The 24,286-nt window shown below is 40.0% G+C and overlaps 1 protein-coding gene across 2 annotated transcripts; it reads left to right on the top strand.

The window, feature by feature from the left end:
• LOC139415629 (phospholipase B1, membrane-associated) lies at window positions 1-24,286 on the top strand. Of its 2 annotated transcripts, none has more exons than XM_071163743.1 (15): window positions 1-77; window positions 1,379-1,469; window positions 2,731-2,789; window positions 5,644-5,711; window positions 5,934-5,977; window positions 6,654-6,774; window positions 8,361-8,412; window positions 8,942-9,022; window positions 9,128-9,193; window positions 10,689-10,780; window positions 11,580-11,661; window positions 13,046-13,147; window positions 14,886-14,981; window positions 15,482-15,553; window positions 23,177-24,286. In XM_071163743.1, the coding sequence occupies exons 2-15, from the start codon at window positions 1,439-1,441 to the stop codon at window positions 23,336-23,338; spliced, it is 1,128 nt and encodes a 375-aa protein (XP_071019844.1). In that variant the 5' UTR covers window positions 1-77; window positions 1,379-1,438; the 3' UTR covers window positions 23,339-24,286. The 2 variants fall into 2 exon arrangements, with proteins under 2 accessions (XP_071019844.1, XP_071019845.1); XM_071163744.1 differs by lacking the exon at window positions 23,177-24,286 and adding an exon at window positions 22,495-22,558.

Genomic DNA, 24,286 nt, shown 5'->3' with positions numbered 1-24,286 from the left:
TCTCCTTCTAAGGCAACAAGTGGTGGTGGCAGTATGAGGAAGGCATACGACACTACAGCCAGGAGGCTCTCCACAAGGTACTGTCCCATTTGACCCTTTTATCATCTTGGTGTAGGATTGGTCTAGGGGGAAGTTGCCCCTAGACGCTGATGTTGGAGCAGTTGTACATTTACATAACTAATGGTTAAGGTTAGGATTGGGGGCGGGGAAGCTGATCCTTGATTTGTACCTAGGGGAAACTTCTCCCCAGAGCTTTTATTTTCAGTATGCGCCTTCGGTAACCTTTGGTAATGTAAAGGCCTTCATAACACATTCATAGCAATGAATGTAACAAGTTTAAATTCTCTTTCATCAATGGCATTTTGATTGAATGGTTATTTAGTGCTTATAAGTGTGTTATGTCATCTCACATCAAGGAGACCTATGCTAGATATTGATCTATAGTATGTTAATTAAGCATTTGTTACCTGACTTGAATTACCTGAAGATACTTCATTGGTCTTTGTGTACATCACTTACACATTGGTATGTGTAGTTGTACATCATGCTACAGTTAAAGGGATAGTTCACCCAAATTGCAAAATGACATATTGGTTTCCTTTCCCTGTAAGCGGTCTATGGACAAGGTATGACAGCAATCCATTCTTTGGTTTGTTTCCTTGGCACTTTTTCCACATGCTTACATTTTAGCATTTGTGCCACAAATCCCATTTAAGTCATTGGAATGATATTAGCATGATTTGAACATGATGTGTGAAAACTTGAATGGGATTTTGAATGGGACTTGAATGGGATTTTTGCCACATGCTAAAACATTAGCATTTGGTAACAGTGCCAGCCACTGCCAGGGAAACTACACCAAAGCATGGATTGCTGTCATAACTTGTACATAGACTGCTTACAGGTTAGGAAAACCAATTTTGTAATTTGGGTGAACTATCTCTTTAATGACATGACTGACTGATTATGCTATGACTACATGACCTTGGTTGTTTGTTATTCAAGTTAATATTCAGTGTCATGTCAGGTTATCTGAATGTTTGTAGATGTTTGTTCGGCATTGATAGCATTTCACACACACACACACACACACACACACACACACACACACACACACACACACACACACACACACACACACACACACACACACACACACACACACACACACACACACACACACACACAGTTGTATCTTAGAGGTTGGAACATCTCTCTGGTCTGATGTGGATTCTTGTTCCCTTGCAACTCGTATTGGTACCAGGGGACCATCGTTTCCCCCATTATAATCAGAAATATGTACAGACATATTTACTGCGGTCTAATTTCTATCTGTGTATCTATTATTTTCTCTCCTTCACTCTCATTCTTTTTTCAGGAGTTTCCAGAGAATACCAGACCGGTGAACTTCACACATTCTCCTTTTCAATGTCCTGACATGAGTCGCTCGCCCACTGTCCCCTCATCAGGTAAGATGGGACCATCCATTAGAGTTGATTTAGAAAGTCAATATGTGAACTGATCCCAGGCCAGTTTTATTATTGTGGAATCAAGCAGCATTGCAAGGCTAGGGTTTTAGGGGCAGATCCTAGACCAGTCCTTAGAGACATCTTCAACTGCCTTCTCTCTGAGTAAATACTGTATGTTAGAGATCATCAACTAGATTTTCTTGAGTGGATGTTCAGGGGCCCGGAACATAATTACAAATAATTTGTAGACTAAATTGATTGCAAAGACGCCCAACAGATATTATATTTGACTAAAATGTCATAATTTCAAACCTTGCTTGCATTTGTATATGATCACGTATAGTGCATTCGGAAAGTATTCAGACCAAATACAGGTGTGCCATGAAGACTCAAGGATGTAATCGCTGCCAAATATGCTTCAACAAAGTACTGAGTAAAGGATCTGAATACTTAGGTAAATGTGATATTTCATCTTTTGTATTTTTAATACTTTTACAAAATGTATAAAAAACAGTTTTTGTTTTGTCATTATGGGGTGTTGTGTGTAGATTGATGAGATGACAAAAACAATTTAATACATTTTAGAATAAGGCTGCAACGTAACAAAATGTGGAAAAATTCAAGGGGTCTGAATACTTTCCGAATGCATTGTATATCTCTCTGCTATGCATGTATACTTGGGAATACTTTGGAACAGATTCCAAAATTTGAATCACTTGGAGGTTATTTGCTGGATTTTTAGTCTTTTGCGTGAAGCAATATTTTAATATATATATTTTGTATTATTATTATTATTTTTGCACAGTAAACTTGGGGGGCCAAATAAAATCATCCGCGGGCCGCCAGTTGGGTAACCCTGTTGTATGTTCTCCTTGTGGGAGTTGAACAATTGAATCAATGTTGTTAGTGTAATGGTGTTGGATTCATAACCTCCCTCCCCAGCTGTAAATCGAATCGCTAGCTTGAAATCGAATCACGCTATTGTATCGCTAGCTTTTCTAGTGTAATAAACAAAGACGTGACCTCTTGTCAAGCATGGTCTCCGGTCCAATCCCAGCGAGGGACAAGAAAGGAGGCAAGCACAGTGACACACCTCTTATATTAGCCCTCTACAACCTAACATGATATGTGGACAGTGTAGGAGGCCACCTGGGTCAGCAATGTGTGCATTATGGCTGGTCATTATAAATCTCTCTCTCTCTCTCTCAATATCCACCAATGTGTCCTCTCTCTTGACTTTGTCTCTCTTCTTGCTCTTTAGTTGAGTTGGTAAAGGCAGCGGACATTAAAGTCATTGCTGCCCTGGGGGATTCTCTGACGGTGAGTTCAACTTTGAGTTTGTCTAAAACACAAACACTTTACACTTGACTCTTGACCAGAGTTTTTGGGGCTGTGGGTGTTACTTAAAGGGGTACGTGATTGGTACATCCATTTGTGGACTGCAATGAATGATAAATAGCCATTGATTTTGCTCCATTGTTTCTAAACAATTAAATTATAAACAAATGTTGTATAGCTTCAAACCATGGTTAAATGTCCAATGCAGACAATTGTATCTCAATATCTAATAATTTCTGGGAACCAATTAAATACCTTACTGTGATGGTTTTGAATGTAATAAAAAAAATAACAAATTAAAATATATATAAGAACATTTTAGCAAAGACCAATTTGTCAAGCAAGAATTTTGCTAGGACTGTCTGGGAAGGTCTGAGTGGGGAAGGGAAAACTGAAAATTAGCTGTTATTGGCAGATGTTTGGAAAAACTCCATCTCAACAAAACCATTATTATCTTACACTAGAAGGGCATCATCATCATTTTCACAATTTCACAGTATTATTCCAACCTCACAGTGTGGAAATGTATATGAAATACAGGAAAATCACGTTTTTTGACTGTACTATAACGTTGATGTCATGGATGGTCAGTCCTCGTGTCCACAGCTCAGTCTATGAATTTAAGAGTTGTTACATTTCTCCATCCCTATCCCTCAGCTGTTTACCAAAAACAAGTGATGGGGTGGCTGCTTTGTTGTTTTTCAAATCCTGTATTTCCCCTTTAAAGCAACTGGTGTGTCACCTTTTCGAAACTAAAACTAGTAAATGCGAAACCATGCCATCTAGCATAATGGAGCAGTTTCACTCAATGCTGCATGGAAATATATGGAAAATAGTTACTGTAATGAGTTTAACTGAACTGTCTGGACTGGACCAACACAACTAACCAATTCATTTAAAGCTGTTGTGGGCTCAAGACCTCAATGCATTTAAACCATTAAACCACCGCAGGTCAGGGCCATTAGAAATTCTGTTCAGGCCAGTGAGAGAAAAAACAAGTTAACATTGAACTCAGAATGTTCTAATCGTTCGGGCAGATTGCGTTAATCATAATAGCTGAATTTGCTAATCTTTGGCACGTACAGTGCCTTCGGGAAATAATCCTTGACTCCTTGACTTTTCCAACATTTTTTTCCACATTTTGTTACGTTACAGCCTTATTCTAAAATGGATTTAATCATTTTCCCCTCCTCAATCTACACACAATAACCTAAAATAATGACAACGCAAAAACAGGTTTTTAGAAATTGTTGCTAATTTATGAAAAAATACAATATCACATTTACATAAGTATTCAGACCCTTTACTCAGTACTTTGTTAAAGCACCTTTGGCAGCGATTACAGCCTTGAGTCTTCTTGGGTATGATGCTACCAGCTTGGCACACCCGTTTTTGAGGAGTTTCTTCCATTCTTCTCTGCAGATCCTCTCAAACTCTGTCAAGTTGGATGGGGAATGTTGCTGCACAGCTATTTTCAGGTATCTCAAGAGATGTTAGATCGGGTTTAAGTCCGGGCTCTGGCTGGGCCACTCAAGGACATTCAAAGACTTGTCCCAAAGCCACTCCTGCGCTGTCTTGGCTGTGTGCTTAGGATTGCTGTGTGGTTGGAAGGTGAACCTTCTCCTCAGTCTGAGATCCTGAGCTCTGGAGCAGGGTTTCATCAAGGATCTCTCTGTACTTTGTTCCTTTAATCATTTCCCCATCCTGACTAGTCTCCCAGTCCCTGCCACTGAAAAGCATCCCCACAGCATGATACTGCCACCATCATGCTTCACCGTAGGGATGGTGCCAGGTTTCCTCCAGCTTGACATTCAGGCCAAAGAGTTCACTCTTGGTTTCATCAGACAAGAGAATATTTTTTCTCATGGTCTGAGAGTCTTTAGGTGCCTTTTGGCAAACTCCAAGCAGGCTGTCATGTCCCTTTTACTGAGGAGTGGCTTCTGTCTGGCCACTCTACCATAAAGGCCTGATTGGTGGAGTGCTGCAGAGATGGTTGTCCTTCTGGAAGGTTCTCCCTTCTCCACAGAGGAACTCTAGAGCTCTGTCAGAGTGACCATCGGGTTCTTGACCCTTGTCCCCGATTGCTCAGTTTGGCCGGCTGGCCAGCTCTTGAAAGAGTCTTGGTGGTTCCAAACTTCTTCCATTTAAGAATGATGGAGGCCACTGGGTTCTTGGGGACCTTCAATGCTGGAGACATTTTTTGGTACCCTTCCCCAGATCTGTGCCTCGACACAATCCTGTTTATGCACTCTACAGGCAATTCCCTCGACCTCATGGTTTGGTTTTTTCTCTGACATGCACTGTCAACTGTGGAACCTTATTTAGACAGTGTGTCCTTTTCCAAATCATGTCCAATCAATTGAATTTACCAGACGTGGACTCCAATGAAGTTGTACAAACATCTCAAGGATGATCAACGGAAACAGGATGCACCTGAGATACATTTTGAGTCTCATAGCAAAGGGTCTGAATACTTACACAAATAAGGTATTTCTGTTTTTTTATTTTTAAAGCAATTCCAATTTTTTTTTGTCATTATGGCGTATTGTGTGTAGATTTCAGATTTTTCTTAATCCATTTTAGAATAAGGGTTCTGAGTACTTTCCGAAGGCACTGTATGTCAATGTCATAGTTGAATAACCATTCATTGCAGTCATGGCTGTATCATACTGGAAGTTACTGTTTCGATTAACACACTGTAGTTTGCTATTGACAGTTTTGTGGTTACTGTCTCACTTGAAAGGAAAGTGTTATTAACAGGTATAATCATATGACTCACCTTGTGGTTGATTGTTTGATGAATTGCTACATGGACTGTCTTGCCCTCTCTATTCAGACCGCCATAGGTGCCAATGCCACCAACGTCCTTGGGATTCCTATCGAGTTCCGTCACGTGTCATGGAGGTACCCAATTAATTGTCTTTAGATGAGAATATGACAAGAATGATGAGAATAAGACAACTTTACATAGTAATGTATGCTTTCTTATCCGTTATTTGGGTATTCTGAATGGTAGTTCTCTGTCTAATAATAATCAGTCAATTATTGTCATAATTTGGAAGCAATGCAATTGTTTTGAATGACAACTTAATGACCCTATAGTGGAAAATGTATTGTACCTTGCAGCATCGGGGGCCATGGATCATACCAAGATGTCATTACACTGGCAAGTAAGTGCCTTTTGACTCAAATACCACCTTGAGCTTTGTAGGAACATTAGTCATTCATTGGCACAAATTAATTCTAACCAGACGGAGCTTGGGCAGCCTGGTCCCAGATCTGTTTGTGCTCTTGCCAACTTAATTTCTATAATTGTAAAGCCATAGATAACAAGGAGTGGGTGTAATAGAACAGCAATACTGGCACTCAGGCTTTATCTTGCATTGTTTTTGCCTGGTTATGGTTAGGTTTGAAGTAATAGCAGAACCTTGATCTATGGTTAGAGGCAACATCTACCTTGACGATAGAATGCACAGTGTCCTATCATCCTTCAAGTTCTACCTGTGTGAGCGTAAGGTGTAGGGGGAAGTTGCCCCTAGATGCTGATCTGGGGTCAGTTTTGCATTTCCCACACTAATGGTTAAGGTTAGAATTGGTGAGGGAAAGCTTATCCTAGATCTGTATGGAGGGGAAACTTCACCCCAGAGATGGAGACAAAGGAAGAGAATGTGCTCAGCTCTAAATCCTCTTGTGTAACCCAATAGAAAGGGTACTTGGAACCAAAAATCAATCAAATAAAAAAGGCCAGCACTCACTTATATATACACATATCCTCAATCTACACACAATATATATATATATTTGATTTTCTTTCCCTGTGTGAACCCTCCTTGGCATGTGCTCTAGATATCGTAAGGCTTTTCAATCCCAATGTGCTTGGTGCTGCACCGGCCAAGACTGTCCATGGAACCTCAGCCCCCCTCAGCGAAACAGGATTCAACCTGGCCGTGACCGGACACAACACCTTGTAAGAAACCACTATGGTGAAATATGCAAATATACTGTCTGTCTGCCAGAGATTTAACCAATGAAAGTGATGCATAGAGTTGCGTGCACTAAAAAGCAAGTTTGTGCCATGGTACTGGCACAATGCTTGTATAACACAGTGGTCTGATGTCTCATAGCATATCTAAACTAGCTTTTAAGTGGCTGCAGAATTTAGTTAAATGACACTGCACATTTGAGTTGTGTAGCCATACCTTGAAATCACTTTGTTGTAACACCTCGTTTCTTGATGAGGCCAGAGTTACATACACAATCTGACGATTTCAGCGATATTATGTGTGCTACACTCATTTATTTTGTTTCATAACTCATTTCTGTCTGTGGACTTATTGTTCATTTCATTCTGTAACAGCTCAAAACAATCTGATATTTGGGTTGTTCGTTTTAAAGTTTTTCATTTAGACTTTTGAAAATAAGAAAAATATGAATGTGGCAATTCTAGATATGGAAAGATGCCACACCTCCTATCCTTGCAATGGTGTCTTCTGTGACGACATGGACAGAGACAGTGATGTATATCTCAATTTTAAAGTAGTCAATTGCTTATTTTTCTACTTCCAAGAGTGTATTGGCAGTTTGTAAATAAACTGAAAAGGTGCACATCACCACCTGTTGTGCTGGATTGTGATTTACAGCCATTTACAGCTGCAGTTATGGAATGCTTGCTCAGGAGTATAATTAATTGGCTGACTCCTCCTGCTGACCTGATTGGAATTAAGGCAGTGTCCAGGGTTGCTCTCTATCCAACTCTATGGTGATACTAGCCTTGACCAACCCTTCTCTGATAATGTTCTGAAAGAGTCATATTTCCCAGTATTCCTCCTGATAATATTATCTGCCTATTCCATGCTAAGACAGGACATTGTGTCACAGTTTTGACCTTCACTAATATCACAATCTAAATGATTTTATGATTTTATGTTATGCACAACTCACGAAATATCAAAATGCTGCTATTTTATTATTTTTTTAAAAACAACTCATTCTACAAACAAACACATTTTGTCTGATTCAGCCACTTGTAAATTCAGTATTTCTGGTATTCAATAAAATGTGCAAATGTTCATTCACGTCATTAATACTATTGGAGACATATTTCACATTTAACATGCTTAAAGCCACAGTCTGGGATGAAAAACAACAACAACAAACTGACCACTCTGCCCTTTGTTTTGGTTAACAGCTGAGGGATGGGGCTGGAGATATGTAACCACTCTTAAACTCATATATACTATATACTCATAACTCGAGTTGGAGCTATGGATGCCAAGACTGACCAACCATGAGTTCAAAATGATAGTTTACCTAGTTTTGAAACTATACAGTGTTTGCTTACAACAACATTAAAACAAGCTTCTATTTTGGTGTTTGGGTGGGGTAAGACAGTTGAACTAAGCTCATCAGTGTTTATAAGTTACATTCCCGCAATAATCAATGGCTATCATCAATTTAAAATCCCAAAATGAATGTACCAATTGCAGACTGTAGCTGGTGCTTTTTGCCTCAGTGTTATGATGTGTATTGTAATGTTGCGTAACTGTCCCTTAGTAATCTACCAGGGCAGACCAGACATCTCATCGACACACTGAGAAACTATGAGGTAAGAACCCCCCTACGTCTCCAACATACTGTATAGGATAAAACCCTGTTATATTCAAACGCGTCTGATAACAACTTGTGCTATTTAGACCTTATCACTGAAAAAAAAATGGTAGCAAAGATTACGGTGTGTTTCTGCTTTAGCCAACTAAAGAAGAGCAGAACTCAAAAACGACATCAGGTGTTTAGAAGTGTGTACCACTCCATCTCATCAGTGCTCTATTTGGTTATGAAGATTATGGTAATAATACATTTGGAAATACCATAAACACACGTGAAATTGGTAATAAATACATTTCAATACCAAACCAAACCTTTGGGGAATCATTATCTTGCCAAAATAAAACAGCTAGACAAACAGACTGGCACCCACCCCGGGATTTGATTATGATTACATTTGAGATCAGCAACTCTCTTTTCCAACCAATGTCTAAGAATGCTTTATTGATTTGAAAAGCAATTTTATTACAGTGGTAAATGAAGTACTGACTGACTAATGTATCCCCTCGTTCATCCCATTCTTTACCCAGGGCCTGAACTTTGATGAGGACTGGAAGCTGCTGACCATTCTCATAGGCATGAACGACATCTGTGATTACTGCAAGGATAAGGTCTGTGTCATTGTAATATGCAGGCTATGCAACTTCATGTGCAATATCATAAAGAAAGAGCAAAGGTGTTTACTTTGGCGCTTGTTTCAACACTCTCCTTCCCAGGTTCTTTTCTCAGTGGACAATTACATTCACTACATGACGAACTCCTTGGAAATGCTAATGAACGAGGTAACATCGGGAGAGCTCACAAATATTATCTATGAATTTTTTTGTATTTTTACAATCCCTTAAAGCGCCAATCGGCAGTTGAAACAACAAAGAAAGCGCACTCCCCGCCCCTGTTTTGGTAAAAAGATGAGGGATGGCGGTGGAGAAATGCCATCACTCTCATATTCATAGACAGAGCTATGGATGCCAGTTCTGACCGTCTATGACATAAAAATGATAGTTTTAACGATGTTTTGAGGCTATAGTGTTTGTATATATATAGTGTTTATTTACCTTGTTTTTAAACATGGGGAAAAAAACAAGCTCATATTTTGGGTTCTGATGGGGTACGACAGTTGAACTAAGCTCAAGAGGTATTTATAAGTTATTTTCTTCAAGAATAAGTGGGTACATATCATTAATTGGACGTAGCAACTGCAGATTGCCCATTTAAAGTATACTTCTTAATGGGTCTTCCCTGAATAAATAGGGAAAATACATAGACTACTGTTTTATTACATTATAAATTATAATTTACAACACTTAACACTCAGAATGGTAGAGTATAGGTAAGGGATAATCAACGAGGGGCTATGCGTTCTCTGGAAAATAATGAATGACGTGGTGTGTTCCAAGATGCGCTAGCGGAGTGGAACTAACCTACTAACCTACGGAGTGGAACTAACCTGCAGCTACTTTGCTGTTATTCTGGCGTAGTTGGCTAGCTAGCAAGAAAGGGATAAGAATATAACATTTTTAGTGAAAATATGTTAATCATTATTTGAATATGTTGGTAAAACATTGTATAAAAGTGCCTCCCGAGTGGCGCGGTGGATTGCAGTGCATCGCAGTGCTAGCTGGGCCACTAGAGATCCTGGTTCGAGTCCAGGCTCGGTCACAGGTGTCTGCGACTGGGAGACGCATGGGGCGGCGCACAATTTGTCCAGTGCCGTCCAGGTTAGGGCAAGGTTTGACCGGCAGAGATGTCCTTGTCCCATCACGCTCTAGCGACTCCTGTGGCGGGCCGGGCACAATGCACGCTGACACGATCACCAGGTGTACAGTGTTTCCTCTGACACATTGGTGCGGAGGACGCACGGCTCTCGACCTTCGCCTCTCCATACGGGAGTTGCAGCAATGGAGCAGCAATGGAACAAGACTCGAAGCTGGTTTTTGGAGGAGATATAAGACTTTGGCAAATGTATCCTTCAAACCAGCTTCTCGTGCATACAACGGGTTATTCAAACAATGATTGACATATTTTAATTAAAAACGTTATTTGGATTAATTTATTCATACTATTTTATCATTCCACAAGAAATTATCCCAAGCCGGCTGGTCGTTCGTTCTATTGGTTTGGTTGCCAGAGACGTGACCCAGTCGTTCAGTCTTTTTGTTCTGGAACCGGCTGGAATGTGGTTTTAACCAGCCTTCAGCATTCAGGATTAGACATTTGCATTTCTCTTTGTTGCGGTCATAGAAATAGAATGATTCTAATTCTATGGTTGCGGTCTAGGTTCCCCGTATGATTGTGAATGTAGTTCAAATCCTGCCCATGGAAACCTTGAGGCAGGTCCAGAGGCCCACCCCAGGCTGCCTGCTCCAACGGTGAGTGACCTGGCTTTGACCTTTGACCTTAGAATGCAACCACTATGCACTACGGTGTACATTTTAGGACACCCTCAGCCTACTACGGTGTACATTTAGAGCACCCTCAAGCCTCTCGCCTCACCCCTCCTTGAGCCAATTGTCCAAATCTCCTTGAAATGTAAACCATAATGAACACAGTCACTCTTCCCTTGCATCTACATCATCTTGAAAATATTTTCAACTCTTTCCTTACGAGGTCTGGAGACTACTAGTTTTCTGTTCTACCTGATAATTAACTGCACCCACCTGGTGTCCCAGGTCTAAATCAGTCCCTGATTAGAGGGCAACAACAAAAACAATAGAGTGGGACTGGCTTCGAGGTCCAGAGTTGAGTTTGAGGGCTCTAGGGGCTCCCAATAAGCATCAAAGGTAGACTCTGCAATATGGCATTGTCAAGTTACGGCAGGGCAACTTCTGATGGTATTATTGTCTCTTCCCAATGTTTATGTTCCTTTAAGGAGGGAACAAATTAAGGCGAGCCAATAATGGCAATCGTGGCAGATTTTAAATATTGGTGTGATCAACTCGCTCTATTGTGTATGATGATGTCGCTTATGTGGGACCCCACGTCAATATTTTAAAGATCCGTAGGATGCCCTGAATTGTTATGTAACCGAGTTGGATCCTAGGGTCATTCTCATTAGAACACACCGTAGCAAAATGTTTCACAGCGTTTCTTATTGGTAGAAGTTTAGAAGGTACCACATTTCGGGCCTAGTGAACATGACCTTGATTCTTGATCCATCATTTGTTCCAGATCATTCTGTTCCTGCCTGATCAAGCCCGGGGCTGGTTCCCCTGAACTGAAGGAGCTAGTGGAGATCAACCTAGAGTTTCAGGTGGGTGGCCTAGAGGTTAATGCCACCATCTACAGCACAGAAACCTATCAGTGTCGGCAGACCTGGGTTTCAAAAACGGAAAAAATCTATTAATTTACTTTATCTGTGCCTGTTTGAACCTGTCCGGTTTAATAAACTAATAGAAAAGACCCAAACCTGCAAAACCCTCCCATCTGGCACTCCAGGCAGACTTTAAAAGATCTTTAACAGATTCTTTGAGTATATGAAACGTAGCCCGAGGGCACTGACCGACGTCCATGGACATTGAAAAGTAGTGTAAATGTGCTTAGTCTCCCCTGGCCTTGATTTCCACCCCATTCACAGACGTGTTTTCAACGTCCCCAGCCGTTCATTTCTGGTCCGGTTTGGACCGGACCAAATCTGATCCAATTTCATTCCACCATCTACAGATGTCTGGGATAGACCCGACTTGGTTTGGCCCAAAAAGACATCTATAGTTGTTTAAGATTTGGTCCGGACTGGCCTTGATTTGGCCCAAACATTGAAGTCCATAATTGGTTCAGATTTGATCTGGACTGGACTTGATTTTGACCAAACATAAACAAGTTTGGGCAGAATAGTATAGGAGTACAAAACAGTAGACCACAGCAGAGTACAGGACAGCAGAGTACAGGGCAGTAAAGAAAAGTAGTATAGTTCAGTACAGTAGAGTATAGTACAGTATAATGTATTGTACCTGACTATACCCTACTGTACTGTACTACACTGCATTCTACTGTACTCTACTGTGCTCTACTGTACTGTGCTATACTGTCCAAACTTGTGAAACGTAGACGTCTATGATTGGTTCAGATAAGGTCCGGACTGACCAAATGTGGTCTTGTTTGGAAAGCGGAGCTCATTAAAATAATACCCAGTGTTCATTTTTGCATTTACATTTGTCATTTAGCAGACACTCTTATCCAGAGTGACATTCTACTAAGGTAGATAAACAACCACATATCACAGTCATAACAAGAAAAAAGTTTCTGAAACCGTTACTGAGATTGTTAATGTAGTTGAAGTGTTCTTCTGTGTGTTTCTTTCTGTTGGTCTGGAAACTTTAAACTTGACCACTGCCAGTTCGTTCTTAAGCTTTGGAAAAAGCTAACATAAATACATGTGACAGATGGGAGCAATAATAAATATTCCGTACTGCAATCTTCAGTTGGCTCCATATTCCTATTTAAATTTTAATGAACATTTTGGAATGTGAAATAATGATTTCTTCATTGACATGTAGTTTTTTTATCAATGTCAACTTCCGTAAAAATACTTATTTTGAATGTCTGGGAAAAAAACGTATTTTCAACGTCTGACCTCACAGCAGTGTGCATATTTCTGTTCTAGCCCTACGCTAACACACACCTCATTAACTCTCCAGAAACGTCTGGAGCAGCTCCTCCACAGCGATAGCTTCTTCAGGGAGGACTTTGCCGTTGTTCTCCAGCCCTTCATGAAACAAGCAGACCCTCCTCGCCTCCCGGTAAAGTCTCTTGGCTTTTATCTGGAATTATTTTGCTGTTTCAAGCCTGTTTCAATATATATATATATATTATATTTATGAGCTATGCGTGATTATCTCACATAGTTTATACATACAGTACCAGTTAATAGTTTGGACACACCTACTGTTCCAGGGTTGTTCTTTATTTTTACTATTTTCCACATTGTAGAATAATAGTGAAGACATCAAAACTATGAAATAACACATATGGAATCATTTTGTAACCAAAAAAGTGTTAAACATTTCAAAATATATGTTCTATTTTAGATTCTTCAAAGTAGCAACCCTTTGCCTTGATGACAGCTTTGCACACTCTTGGCATTCTCTCAACCAGCTTCACCTGGAATGCTTTTCCAACTGTCTTGAAGGAGCTCCCAAATATGCTGACCACTTTTGACTGTTTTTCATAGGATGCTTTTCCCAAACCTCTCAATTGGGTTGAGGTCGGGTGATTGTGAAGGCCAGGTAATCTGATGCAGCACTCCATCGCTCTCCTTCTTGGTCAAATAGCCCTTACACTGACTGGAGGTGTGATAGGTAATTTTCCTGTTGAAAACAAATTATAGTCCCACTAAGCGCAAACCAGATGGGATGGTGTAACTCTGCAGAATGTTGTGGCAGCCATGCTGGTTAAGTGTGCCTTGAATTCTAAATGAATCACAGACAGTGTCACCAGCAAAACACGACCACATCATCACACCTCCTCCTCCATGCTTCACGGTGGGAACCACACATAAGGAGATCATCCGTTCACCTACTCTGCGTCTCACAAAGACATGGCAGTTGGAACCAAAAATGTCACATTTGGACTAATCAGACCAAAGGACAGATTTCCACCAGTCTAATGTCCATTGCTTGTGTTTCTTGGCCCAAGCAAGTCTCTTCTTCTTATTGGTGTCCTTTAGTAGTGGTTTATTTGCAGCAATTTGACCATGAAGGCCTGATTCACGCAGTCTACTCTGAACAGTTGATGTTGAGATGTGTCTGTTACTTGAACTCTCTGAAGCATTTATTTGGGCTGCAATCTGAGGTGCAGTTAACTGTAATGAATTTATAATCTGCAGCAGAGGTAACACTGGGTCTTCCTTTCCTGTGGCGGTCCTCATGAGAGCCAGTTTCATCATAGAGCTTAATGGATTTTGCTACTACACTTTAAGAAATGTTCAAGTTCTTGAAGTTTTTTGCATTGACTGAACTTCATGTCTTAAATAAATTACAGACTGTAATTTCTCTTAGCTTATTTGAGCTGTTCTCGCCATAATATGGACTTGGTCTTTTATCAAATAGAGCTATCTTCTGTATACCACCCCTACCTTGTTACAACACAACTAATTTGCTCAAATGCATTAAGAAGGGAAAAAAATCCACAAATTAACTTTTAACAAGGCACACTTGTTAACTGAAATGCATCAAGGCAAAGGGTGGCTACTTTGAAGAAAAATATATTTTGATTTGTTTAACACTTTTTTGGTTACTTCCATATGTGTTATTTCATAGTTTTGATGTCTTCACTATTATTCTACAATGTAGAAAATAGTAAAAATAAAGAAAACCCTGGAATGAGTAGCTGTGTCCAAACTTTTGACTGATACTGTATATAAAAGACTATGTGAGAAAATCATGCATGGTAACACATTCACAGAGACATTTATGTGAGAATAGTTTAAATTATTCCCATGACCTGTCACTGTTGTGATGTTTGTGTCTCTCCGAACAGAATGGCAAGATCGACATGACCTTTTTCACCCATGACTGCTTTCACTTCACCATAAAGGGCCATGAGGAGCTAGCTAAGGGGCTGTGGAACAACATGGTGAGCGCTACATAATGCTAACAGGATGCTAACAATATGCTAATATCTAGCTAGCAGGGTCAAAGGTCATGAGCATTGCTCATGTAATTTCTCCATTCAGTCTGCTACTAATGACTGGTATTAATTATGTCACTTTGGCTGAGTGAAGGCTGGTAATTAGTCCTACTGCAGATGTTTCATTCCTGGAAAGGTCTAAAAATGAAAGATGCCACGATCCCGTTGTCAAACATACTACAATCCAAAACCATGACACATCAACAAAGAAGAGGGACAGTGGCTGATTCTGAATTGAATTGTGTTGATTTATGAGCCTTTCTATTGAAAGGTCAGAATTATCCCAACACCCTTTTAAATACATGCTGATTGTAACTCCATACACTGCATATGTGTAATTGTTCATGGAGTATTTGGAAGGGAGCATGACAAGAAATAACAGAAAGGTACAATAGTTGAAACATTAGCGATGTCACCATCAGATGTTTCTTATCTAATTTCCCCAGTTCCAGCCAGAGGGAGGGAAGTTTATGGTGTCAAGCTTTTCTGACCCCATCGAGCTCATCTGCCCACCGATGGTAAGACCTGAGCTGTGACTGAGTGTCCTTTGTTTGTATTTGATACTATTATATATACATATATATACATACAGTTGAAGTCGGAAGTTTACATACACCTTAGCCAAGTACATTTAAACTCAGTTTTTCACAATTCCTGACATTTAATCCTATTACAAATTCCCCGTTTTAGGCAGTTAGGATCACCACTTTATTTTAAGAATGTGAAATGTCAGAATAATAGTAGAGAGAATGATTTATTTCAGCTTTTATTCCTATCATCACATTCCCAGTGGGTCAGAAGTTTACATACACTCAATTAGTATTTGGTAGCATTGCCTTTAAATTGTTTAACTTGGGTCAAACGTTTCGGGTAGCCTTCCACAAGCTTCCCACAATAAGTTGGGTGAATTTTGTCCCATTCCTTCTGACAGAGCTGATGTAACTGAGTCAGGTTTGTAGGCCTCCTTGCTTCCACACGCTTTTTCAGTTCTGCCCACACATTTTCTATAGGATTGAGTCCATTTGGAAGACCCATTTGCGACCAAGCTTTAACTTCCTGACTGATGTCCTGAGATGTTGCTTCAATATATCCACATAATTTTCCATCCTCGTGATGCCATCTATTTTGTGAAGTGCACCAGTCCCTCCTGCAGCAGAGCACCCCTGCTGCCACCCCCGTGCTTCACGGTTGGGATGGTGTTCTTCGGCTTGCATGCCTCCCCCTTTAACCTCCAAACATAACGATGGTCATTATGGCCAAACAGTTCTATTTTTGTTTCATCAGACCAGAGGACATTTCTCCAAAAAGTACGATCTTTGTTCCCATGTGCAGTTGCAAACCGTAGTCTGGCTTTTTTTATGGTGGTTTTGGAGCTGTGGCTTCTTCCTTGCTGAGCGGCCTTTCAGGTTATGTCGATATTGGACTCGTTTTACTGTGGATATAGATACTTTTGTACCTGTTTCCTCCAGCATCTTCACAAGGTCCTTTTCTGTTGTTCTGAGATCGATTTGCACTTTCGCATCAAGGTACGTTCATCTCTACGAGTCAGAATGCATCTCCATCCTGTGCGGGTGGACCCATGATGTTTATACTTGCGTACTATTGTTTGTACAGATGAATGTGGTACCTTCAGGTGCTTGGAAATTGCTCCCAAGGATGAACCAGACTTGTGGAGGTCTACAATTTTTTTCTTGGCTGTTTTCTTTTGATTTTCCCATGATGTCAAGTAAAGAGGCACTGAGTTTGAAGGTAGGCCTTGAAATACATCCACAGGTACACCTCCAATTGACTCAAATTATGTCAATGAGCCTATCAGAAGCTTCTAAAGCCATGATATAATTTTCTGGAATTTTCCAAGCTGTTTAAAGGCACAGTCAACTTAGTGTATGTAAACTTCTGACCCACTGGAATTGTGATACAGTGAATTATAAGTGAAATAATCTGTCTGTAAACAATTGTTGAAAAAATGACTTGTGTCATGCACAAAGTAGATGTCCTAACCGACTTGCCAAAACTATAGTTTGTTAACAAGAAATTTGTGGAGTGGTTGAAAAACGAGTTTTAATGACTCCAACCTAAGTGTATGTAAACTTCCGACCTCAACTGTGTGTGTGTATATATATATATATATATTACAGACTATATTATGTTACGATAAGAGAATGGAAGTAGGAATAGGATACAACTCAAATCAAAGTTTATTGGTCACGTACCCAGTTTAGAGGATGTTACTAGCTCTTAAAAATGCAGTGAAATGTCAAACTACACAAATAATAATGCAAAAATAAAACACACAAAAAATGATTGTGAAATTTCAGAATGAATCCAATTAACCAAAATACTGTAGCACTGTAACAGTAAGCCAAATGCAATCTATATGTATACACACCAGATTAATTTACACAGATATAATATGTACAATAGTAGATATATTAGAGTGAGGTATCCAGTATATACATGAATACAGTATATACACAAATGCAGTGTGTATAAGCAGGGAACTGAAATGCAATGTACAGTAGTAGAAATAATAGAAGGAACATGTTGAGAATACAGCATTTAAATACAGTACAAAATCCCATGGCAAAATAGATAGAATTGTAGGGATTTAGCTTCCAGACCAGAGAATACAGTGGCAAGAAAAAGTATGTGAACCCTTTGGAATTACCTGGATTTCTGCATAAATTGGTTATCAAATTTGATCTGATCTTCATCTAAGTCACGACAATAGACAAACATGGTGTGCTTAAACTAATAACACGCAAATTATTGTATTTTTCTTGTCTATATTGAATACATAATTTGAACATTCACAGTGTAGATTGGAAAAAGTATGTGAACCCCTAGACGTCAGCTAACCTGGAGTCCAATCAATGAGACGAGATTGGAGATGTTGGTTAGAGCTGCCTTGCCCTATAAAAAACACTCACAACATTTGAGTTTGCTATTCACAAGAAGTATTGCCTGATGTGAACCATGCCTCGAACAAAAGAGACCTCAGAAGTCCTAAGATGAAGAATTGTTGACTTGCAATATGCTGGAATGGGTTACAAAATATCTCTAAAAGCCTTGATGTTCATCAGTCCACGGTAAGACAAATTGTCTATAAATGGAGAAAGTTCAGCACTATTACTACTCTCCCTAGGAGTGGCCGCCCTGCAAAGATGACTGTAAGAGCACAGCGCAGAATGCTCAATGAGGTTATGAAGAATCCTAGTGTCAGCTAAAGACTTACAGAAATGCTAACATCTCTGTTGACGAGTCTACAAAACGTAAAATACTAATCAAGAATGGTGTTCATGGGAGGCCACCACGAAAGAAGCCACTGCTGTCCAAAAAAAACCATTGCTGCACATCTGAAGTTTGAAACTACAGTTGAGTTGTTTGGAAGGAACACTCAACACTCTGTGTGGAGAAAAAAAGGCACAGCACACCAACATCAAAACCTCATCCCAACTGTAAAGTATGGTGGAGGGAGCATCATGGTTTGGGGCTGCTTTGCTGCCTCAGGGCCTGGACAGCTTGCTATCATCGACGGAAAAAGGAATTCCCAAGTTTATCAAGACACTTTGCAGGTTGAAGCTCAACAGAAGTTGGGTGATGCAACAGGACAACGACCCAAAACATAGAAGTAAATCAACAACAGAATGGCTTCAACAGAAGAAAATCCACCTTATGGAGTCCTGACCTCAACCTGATTGAGATGCTGTGGCATGACCTCGAGAGCAGTTCACACCAGACATCCCAGGAATGTAGCTGAAATGAAACAGTTTTGTGAAGAGGAATGGTCTAAAATTCCTCCTGACCGTTGTGCAGGTCTGATCCGCAACTACAGAAAACGTTTGGTTGAGGTTATTGCTGCCAAAGGAGGGTCAACCAGTTATTAAATCCAAGGGTTCACATACTTTTCCCACCCTGCACTGTGAATGCTTACACGGTGTGTTCAATAAAGACAAGAAAACGTATAATTGTTTGTGCATTATTAGTTTAAGCAGACTGTGTTTGTCTGTTGTTGTGACCTAGATGAAGATCAGATAAAATTTTATGACCAATTTATGCAGAAATCCTTGTATTTCCAAAGAGTTCACATACATTTTCTTGCCACTGTATGTGTATGTGAATGGTGTGCATAGACAGTATGGACAGTATGTGAATAGAAATGTGTGTACAGTAGTAGTTGCATAGGATGAGCCATGACAAGAATACAGTATATACATACAGTGCATTCAGAAAGTATTCAGACCCCTTGACTTTTTCCACGTTGTTACGTTACAGACTTATTCTAAAATGGATTAAAGAGAACATTTACATCATCAATATACACCCAATACGCCATAATTACAAAGCATAAAAAAGGGTTTAGAACTTGGCACCTGTATTTGGGAGTTTTTCCCCATTTCTTCTCTGCAGATCCTCTCAAACTGTCAGGTTGGATGGGGAGTATCGCAGCACAACTATTTTCAGGTCTCTCCAGAGATGTTCGATGTCCAGGCTCTGGCTGGGCCACTCAAGGACATTCAGAGACTTGCTTAGGGTCGTTGTCCTGTTGGAAGGTGAGCTTTCCCCCCCAGTCTGAGGTCCTGACCACTCTGGAGCAGGTTTTCTTCAACGATCTCTCTGTACTAAGCTCCGTTCATCTTTCTCTCGATCCTGACTAGCTCTGTCAGAGTGACCATTAGATTCTTGGTCACCTCCCTGACCAAGGCCCTTCTCCCCCGATTGCTCAGTTTGGCCGGGCGGCCAGCTCTAGGAAGAGTCTTGATGGTAACAAACTTCTTCCATTTAAGAATGATGGAGGCTACTGTGTTCTTGGGGACCTTCAATGCTGCACACATTTGTTGGTACCCTTCCCCAGATCTGTGCCTTGACACAATCCTGTCTCTGAGATCTATGGACAATTCCTTTGACCTTGTGGCTTGGCTTTTGTTCTGACACGCACTGTCAACTGTGGGACCTTATATAGACAGTTGTGTGCCTTTCCAAATCATGTTCAATCAACTGAATTTACCACAGGTGGACTCCAATCAAGTTGGAGAAACATCTCAAGGATGATCAATGGAAACAGGATGCACCTGAGCTCAATTTCGAGTCTCATAGCAAAGGATCTGAACACTTATATAAATACGGTTTTTATTTTGTATACATTTGCAAAACATTTGCTTTGTCATTATGGGGTATTGTGTGTAAATATACACTACCGTGAAATAATTGGGGACACTTAGAATTTTCCTTGTTTCTGAAAGAAAAGCGCATTTTTTGTCCATTAAAATAACATAACATTTAGCAGAAATACAGTCTAGACATGGTTAATGTCCATAGACTGCTTACAGGGCAAGGAAACCAATATGTTTTTGGAATTTGGGTGAACCATCCCTTTAAAGACGTTACCACAAATCACTAGCTGGCTACCACCCAGTTACTTAACCCTGCACCTTAGAGGCTGCTGCCCTATATACATAGACATGGAATCACCGGCCACTTTAATAATGTTTACATACTACTTTACTCATCACATATGTATACTACTGTTCAAAAGTTTGGGGTCACTTAGAAATGTCCTTGTTTTTTTTTATACAATTTTTTGTCCATTAAAATAACATCAAATTGATCAGAAATACAGTGTAGACATTGTTAAAACCTCTCTAGGATAGCGTCCCACCTCGTCAACAGCCAGTGAAACTGCAGGGTGCCAAATTCAAAACAACAGATATCCCATAATTAAAATTCCTCAAACATACATGTATTTTACACCATTTTAAATATACACTTATAAATCCAGCCACAGTGTCAGATTTCAAAAAGGCTTTACGACGAAAGCAAACCAAACGATTATGTTAGGTCAGAGCCAAGTCACATAAAAACACAGCCATTTTTCCAGACAAAGAGAGGAGTCACAAAAAGCAGAAATATAGATAAAATGAATCACTAACCTTTGATGATCTTCATCAGATGACACTCATTGGACTTCATGTTACACAATACATGTATGTTTTGTTCGATAAAGTTCATATTTATATACAAAAATCGGAGTTTACATTGGCACGTTATGTTCAGTAGTTCCAAAATTTACAGAATAATAAACATTGCTGAAAGATACAACTGTTATACATGGAATTTTAGATCCACTTCTTCTTAATGCAACCGCTGTGTCAGATTTAAAAAAAACTTTACGGAAAAAGCAAACCATGCAATAATCTGAGTACGGCGCTCAGACGACAAATCAAGCCAAACAGATATCCGCCATGTTGGAGTCAACAGAAGTCAGAAATAGCATTATAAATATTCACTTACCTTTGATGATCATCATCAGAATGCATTCCCAGGAATCCCAGTTCCACAATAAATGATTGTTTTGTTCGATAATGTCCATCATTTATGTCGAAATACCTAATTTTTGTTTTGCGCGTTCAGTACACAATCCAAACTCACGATTTGCGATCACTAGGAGCAGACGAAAAGTCAAAAAGTTCCGTTACAGTCCGTAGAAACATGTCAAACGATGTATAGAATTCATCTTTAGGATGTTTTTATCATAAATCTTCAATAATGTTCCAACCGGAGAATTCCTTTGTCTGCAGAAATGCAATGGTACTCAAGCTAAATTTCACGTGAACGCGCGAGGCTTGTGGCTCTCTGGCAGACCTCTGACTCATTCACCTCTCATTCGCCCCCACTTCACAGTAGAAGCATCAAACAAGGTTCTAAAGACTGTTGACATCTAGTGGAAGCCTTAGGAAGTGCAATATGACCCCGTACACACTGTGTATTCGATAGGGCAAGAGTTGAAAAACTACAAACCTCAGATTTCCCACTTCCTGGTTGGATTTTTTCTCAGGTTTTTGCCTGCCATATGAGTTCTGTTATACTCACAGACATCATTCAAACAGTTTTAGAAACTTCGGAGTGTTTTCTATCCAAATCTACTAATTATATTGATATTCTATCTTCTATGGCTGAGTAGCAGGCAGTTTAATTTGGGCACACTTTTCATCCAAAATCCCAACGCTGCCCCCTACCCAAGAGAAGTTAATGTTGTAAATGACTATTGTAGCTGAATGTTTAATTTTGGAAACGGCTGAATTTTAATGGAATACCTACATAGGCGTACAGAGGCCCATTATCAGCAACCATCACTCCTGTGTTCCAATGGCACATTGTTTTATCTAATCCAAGTTTATAATTTTAAAGGGCTAATTGATCATTAGAAAACCCTTTTGCAATTATGTTAGCACAGCTGCAAACTGTTGTGCTATTAAAGAAGCTGTAAAACTGTCCTTCTTTAGACTAGTTGAGTATCTGGAGCATCAGCATTTGTGCGTTCGATTACAGGCTCAAAATGGCCAGAAACAAAAGACTTCTTCTGAAACTCGTCTGTCTATTCTTGTTCTGAGAAATGAATGCTATTCCATGTGAAGAAACTGAAGATCTCATACAACGCTGTGTACTACTCCCTTCACAGAACAGCGCAAACTGGCTCTAACCAGAATAGAAAGAGGAGTGGGAGGTCCCGGTGCACAACTGAGTAAGAGGACAAGTATATTAGAGTGTCTAGTTTGAGAAACAAGACACTACACAAATCCTCAACTGGCAGCTTCATTCAAAAGTACCATTGACACCAGTCTCAATGTCAACAGTGAAGAGGCGACTCCGAGATGCTGGCCTTCTAGGCAGAGTTCCTCTTCCAGTGTCTGTGTTCTTTTGCCCAACTTAATCTTTTATTTTTATTTGCCAGTATGAAATATGTATTTTTCTTTGCAACTCTTTCAAAAACAAGGAAGTGTCTAAGTGACCCCAAATTTTTGAACGGTTGTGAATATTTAATACATTTTAGAATACGGCTGTAATGCAACACAATTTGGATAAAGTCAAGGGGTTTGAATACTCTTTGAATGCACTGTATAAAGTGGGTAAAATAATATGTAAAGATTTTTAAAGTGACAAGTGTTCAATGACTATATGTACATAGGGCAGCAGTCTCTAAGGTGTAGAGTTGAGTACCGGGTGGTAGCCGGCTAGTGACAGTGTCTACTGGGAGGAGGCCGGCTAGTAATGAATGTTTAACAGTCTGATGGCCTGGAGATAGAAGCTGTTTATCAGTGACCTCAATTTCTTTCGTGACTAAAGCTGTTTTGGATGTTTAGGATCACCCTTACATCTACACCCGACCTGCCAAAAGAGGCCAGTCCACCATACCCGTTGTCCCCAGGTCGGCTATTCCAACGCGGGAAACCCTTCTTCTGTCTCACCTTGTGGTCCTGGCTGGTATTCTGTCCTGGGCCATCACTGCTTTAGCCTCTCTATAACACTAATAAACTTATACGTGGGGTGAATATAGGTAATATTATGGTTGCAGTTGTAATGATTGTGGGTGTTTTCTTTGTTGCTGCCATGCCTGCATTGTCAAGTATTGAACACAGGAGGGCCCACTGACCCTGGGACTCTACCAACCCCTGTGTTCTGTGACCATAGAGAATGATAGAGGCCTCTAGTGGCCAAAAGGTCTTATAAGCATGGGCAGCGCCATTGAGGTCTTCTACCATTTTCATGTAGACAACTGGCTGATCCCTCCTGGTGACCCTGTTGGAGTCATGTCCAACCAGGTCATCAGGAGGAATCAGCTAATCGTGAAGAAGAAAATTGACTACTTCAAAATGGATATGCCCATGCTGTCACAGACACTATAATGGCACAGATACAAATATGAGTTCTCTATCTATCTCTATGGCTGTGACTGAGAAGACAAAAAGACCAACAATGGAAATCTGATATTGGAGGTGGACGCGATACGTCAGTGCAATCTGTGCGTGTTGGTGACGTCCAATACACACAGAATGACACAAGCTGCTTTAGAAATCTATCTATCTATCTATCATTGAGAGGGGGATGGGACTGTCAATAGGCATTGTGATTTTCCCCTGTGCTGTGGCAGAGCCTGTTCATCATTCATCTAATTGTGAACCCCTTCTACAATAACAATCCACACCAAACAAAAAGGCCAGGTGATGGCTAAATTTAGCTCATCGTGTTGTTTCAATGGGTTTGCTCTGAGGCTAATTATTTGAGCATTTTCTGTTTCCTTTAGACTAGAATAGCAAGAACCGCATAATAAACATTGAGTTAAATTGAGATTATAATGGGCTGGCTCTGAAAATAACATATTTAGGTGAACATGTAAACTGTGAGGTGTCCCATAGGCTATAGGCATGGGATACTTGGTTTTTCAACGGGCAACCTTGTGTATCTGTTTTAAA

The sequence above is a fragment of the Oncorhynchus clarkii genome, chromosome 8 (genome assembly GCF_045791955.1).
Source record: "Oncorhynchus clarkii lewisi isolate Uvic-CL-2024 chromosome 8, UVic_Ocla_1.0, whole genome shotgun sequence".
In the NCBI taxonomy this organism is placed as follows: Eukaryota; Metazoa; Chordata; class Actinopteri; order Salmoniformes; family Salmonidae; genus Oncorhynchus; species Oncorhynchus clarkii.
The sequence above is the reverse complement of the archived record's forward strand: the minus strand, read 5'-3'. Positions and strand labels throughout refer to the sequence as shown.

Coding starts and splice junctions, on each gene's coding strand:
- LOC139415629 (XM_071163743.1), top strand. CDS start 1,439: ATGAGTCGCTCGCCCACTGTCCCCTCATCAG. Junction 5,978..6,653: donor AGATGTCATTACACTGGCAA/GTAAGTGCCTTT, acceptor CATGTGCTCTAG/ATATCGTAAGGCTTTTCAAT. Junction 9,023..9,127: donor GTGATTACTGCAAGGATAAG/GTCTGTGTCATT, acceptor TCTCCTTCCCAG/GTTCTTTTCTCAGTGGACAA.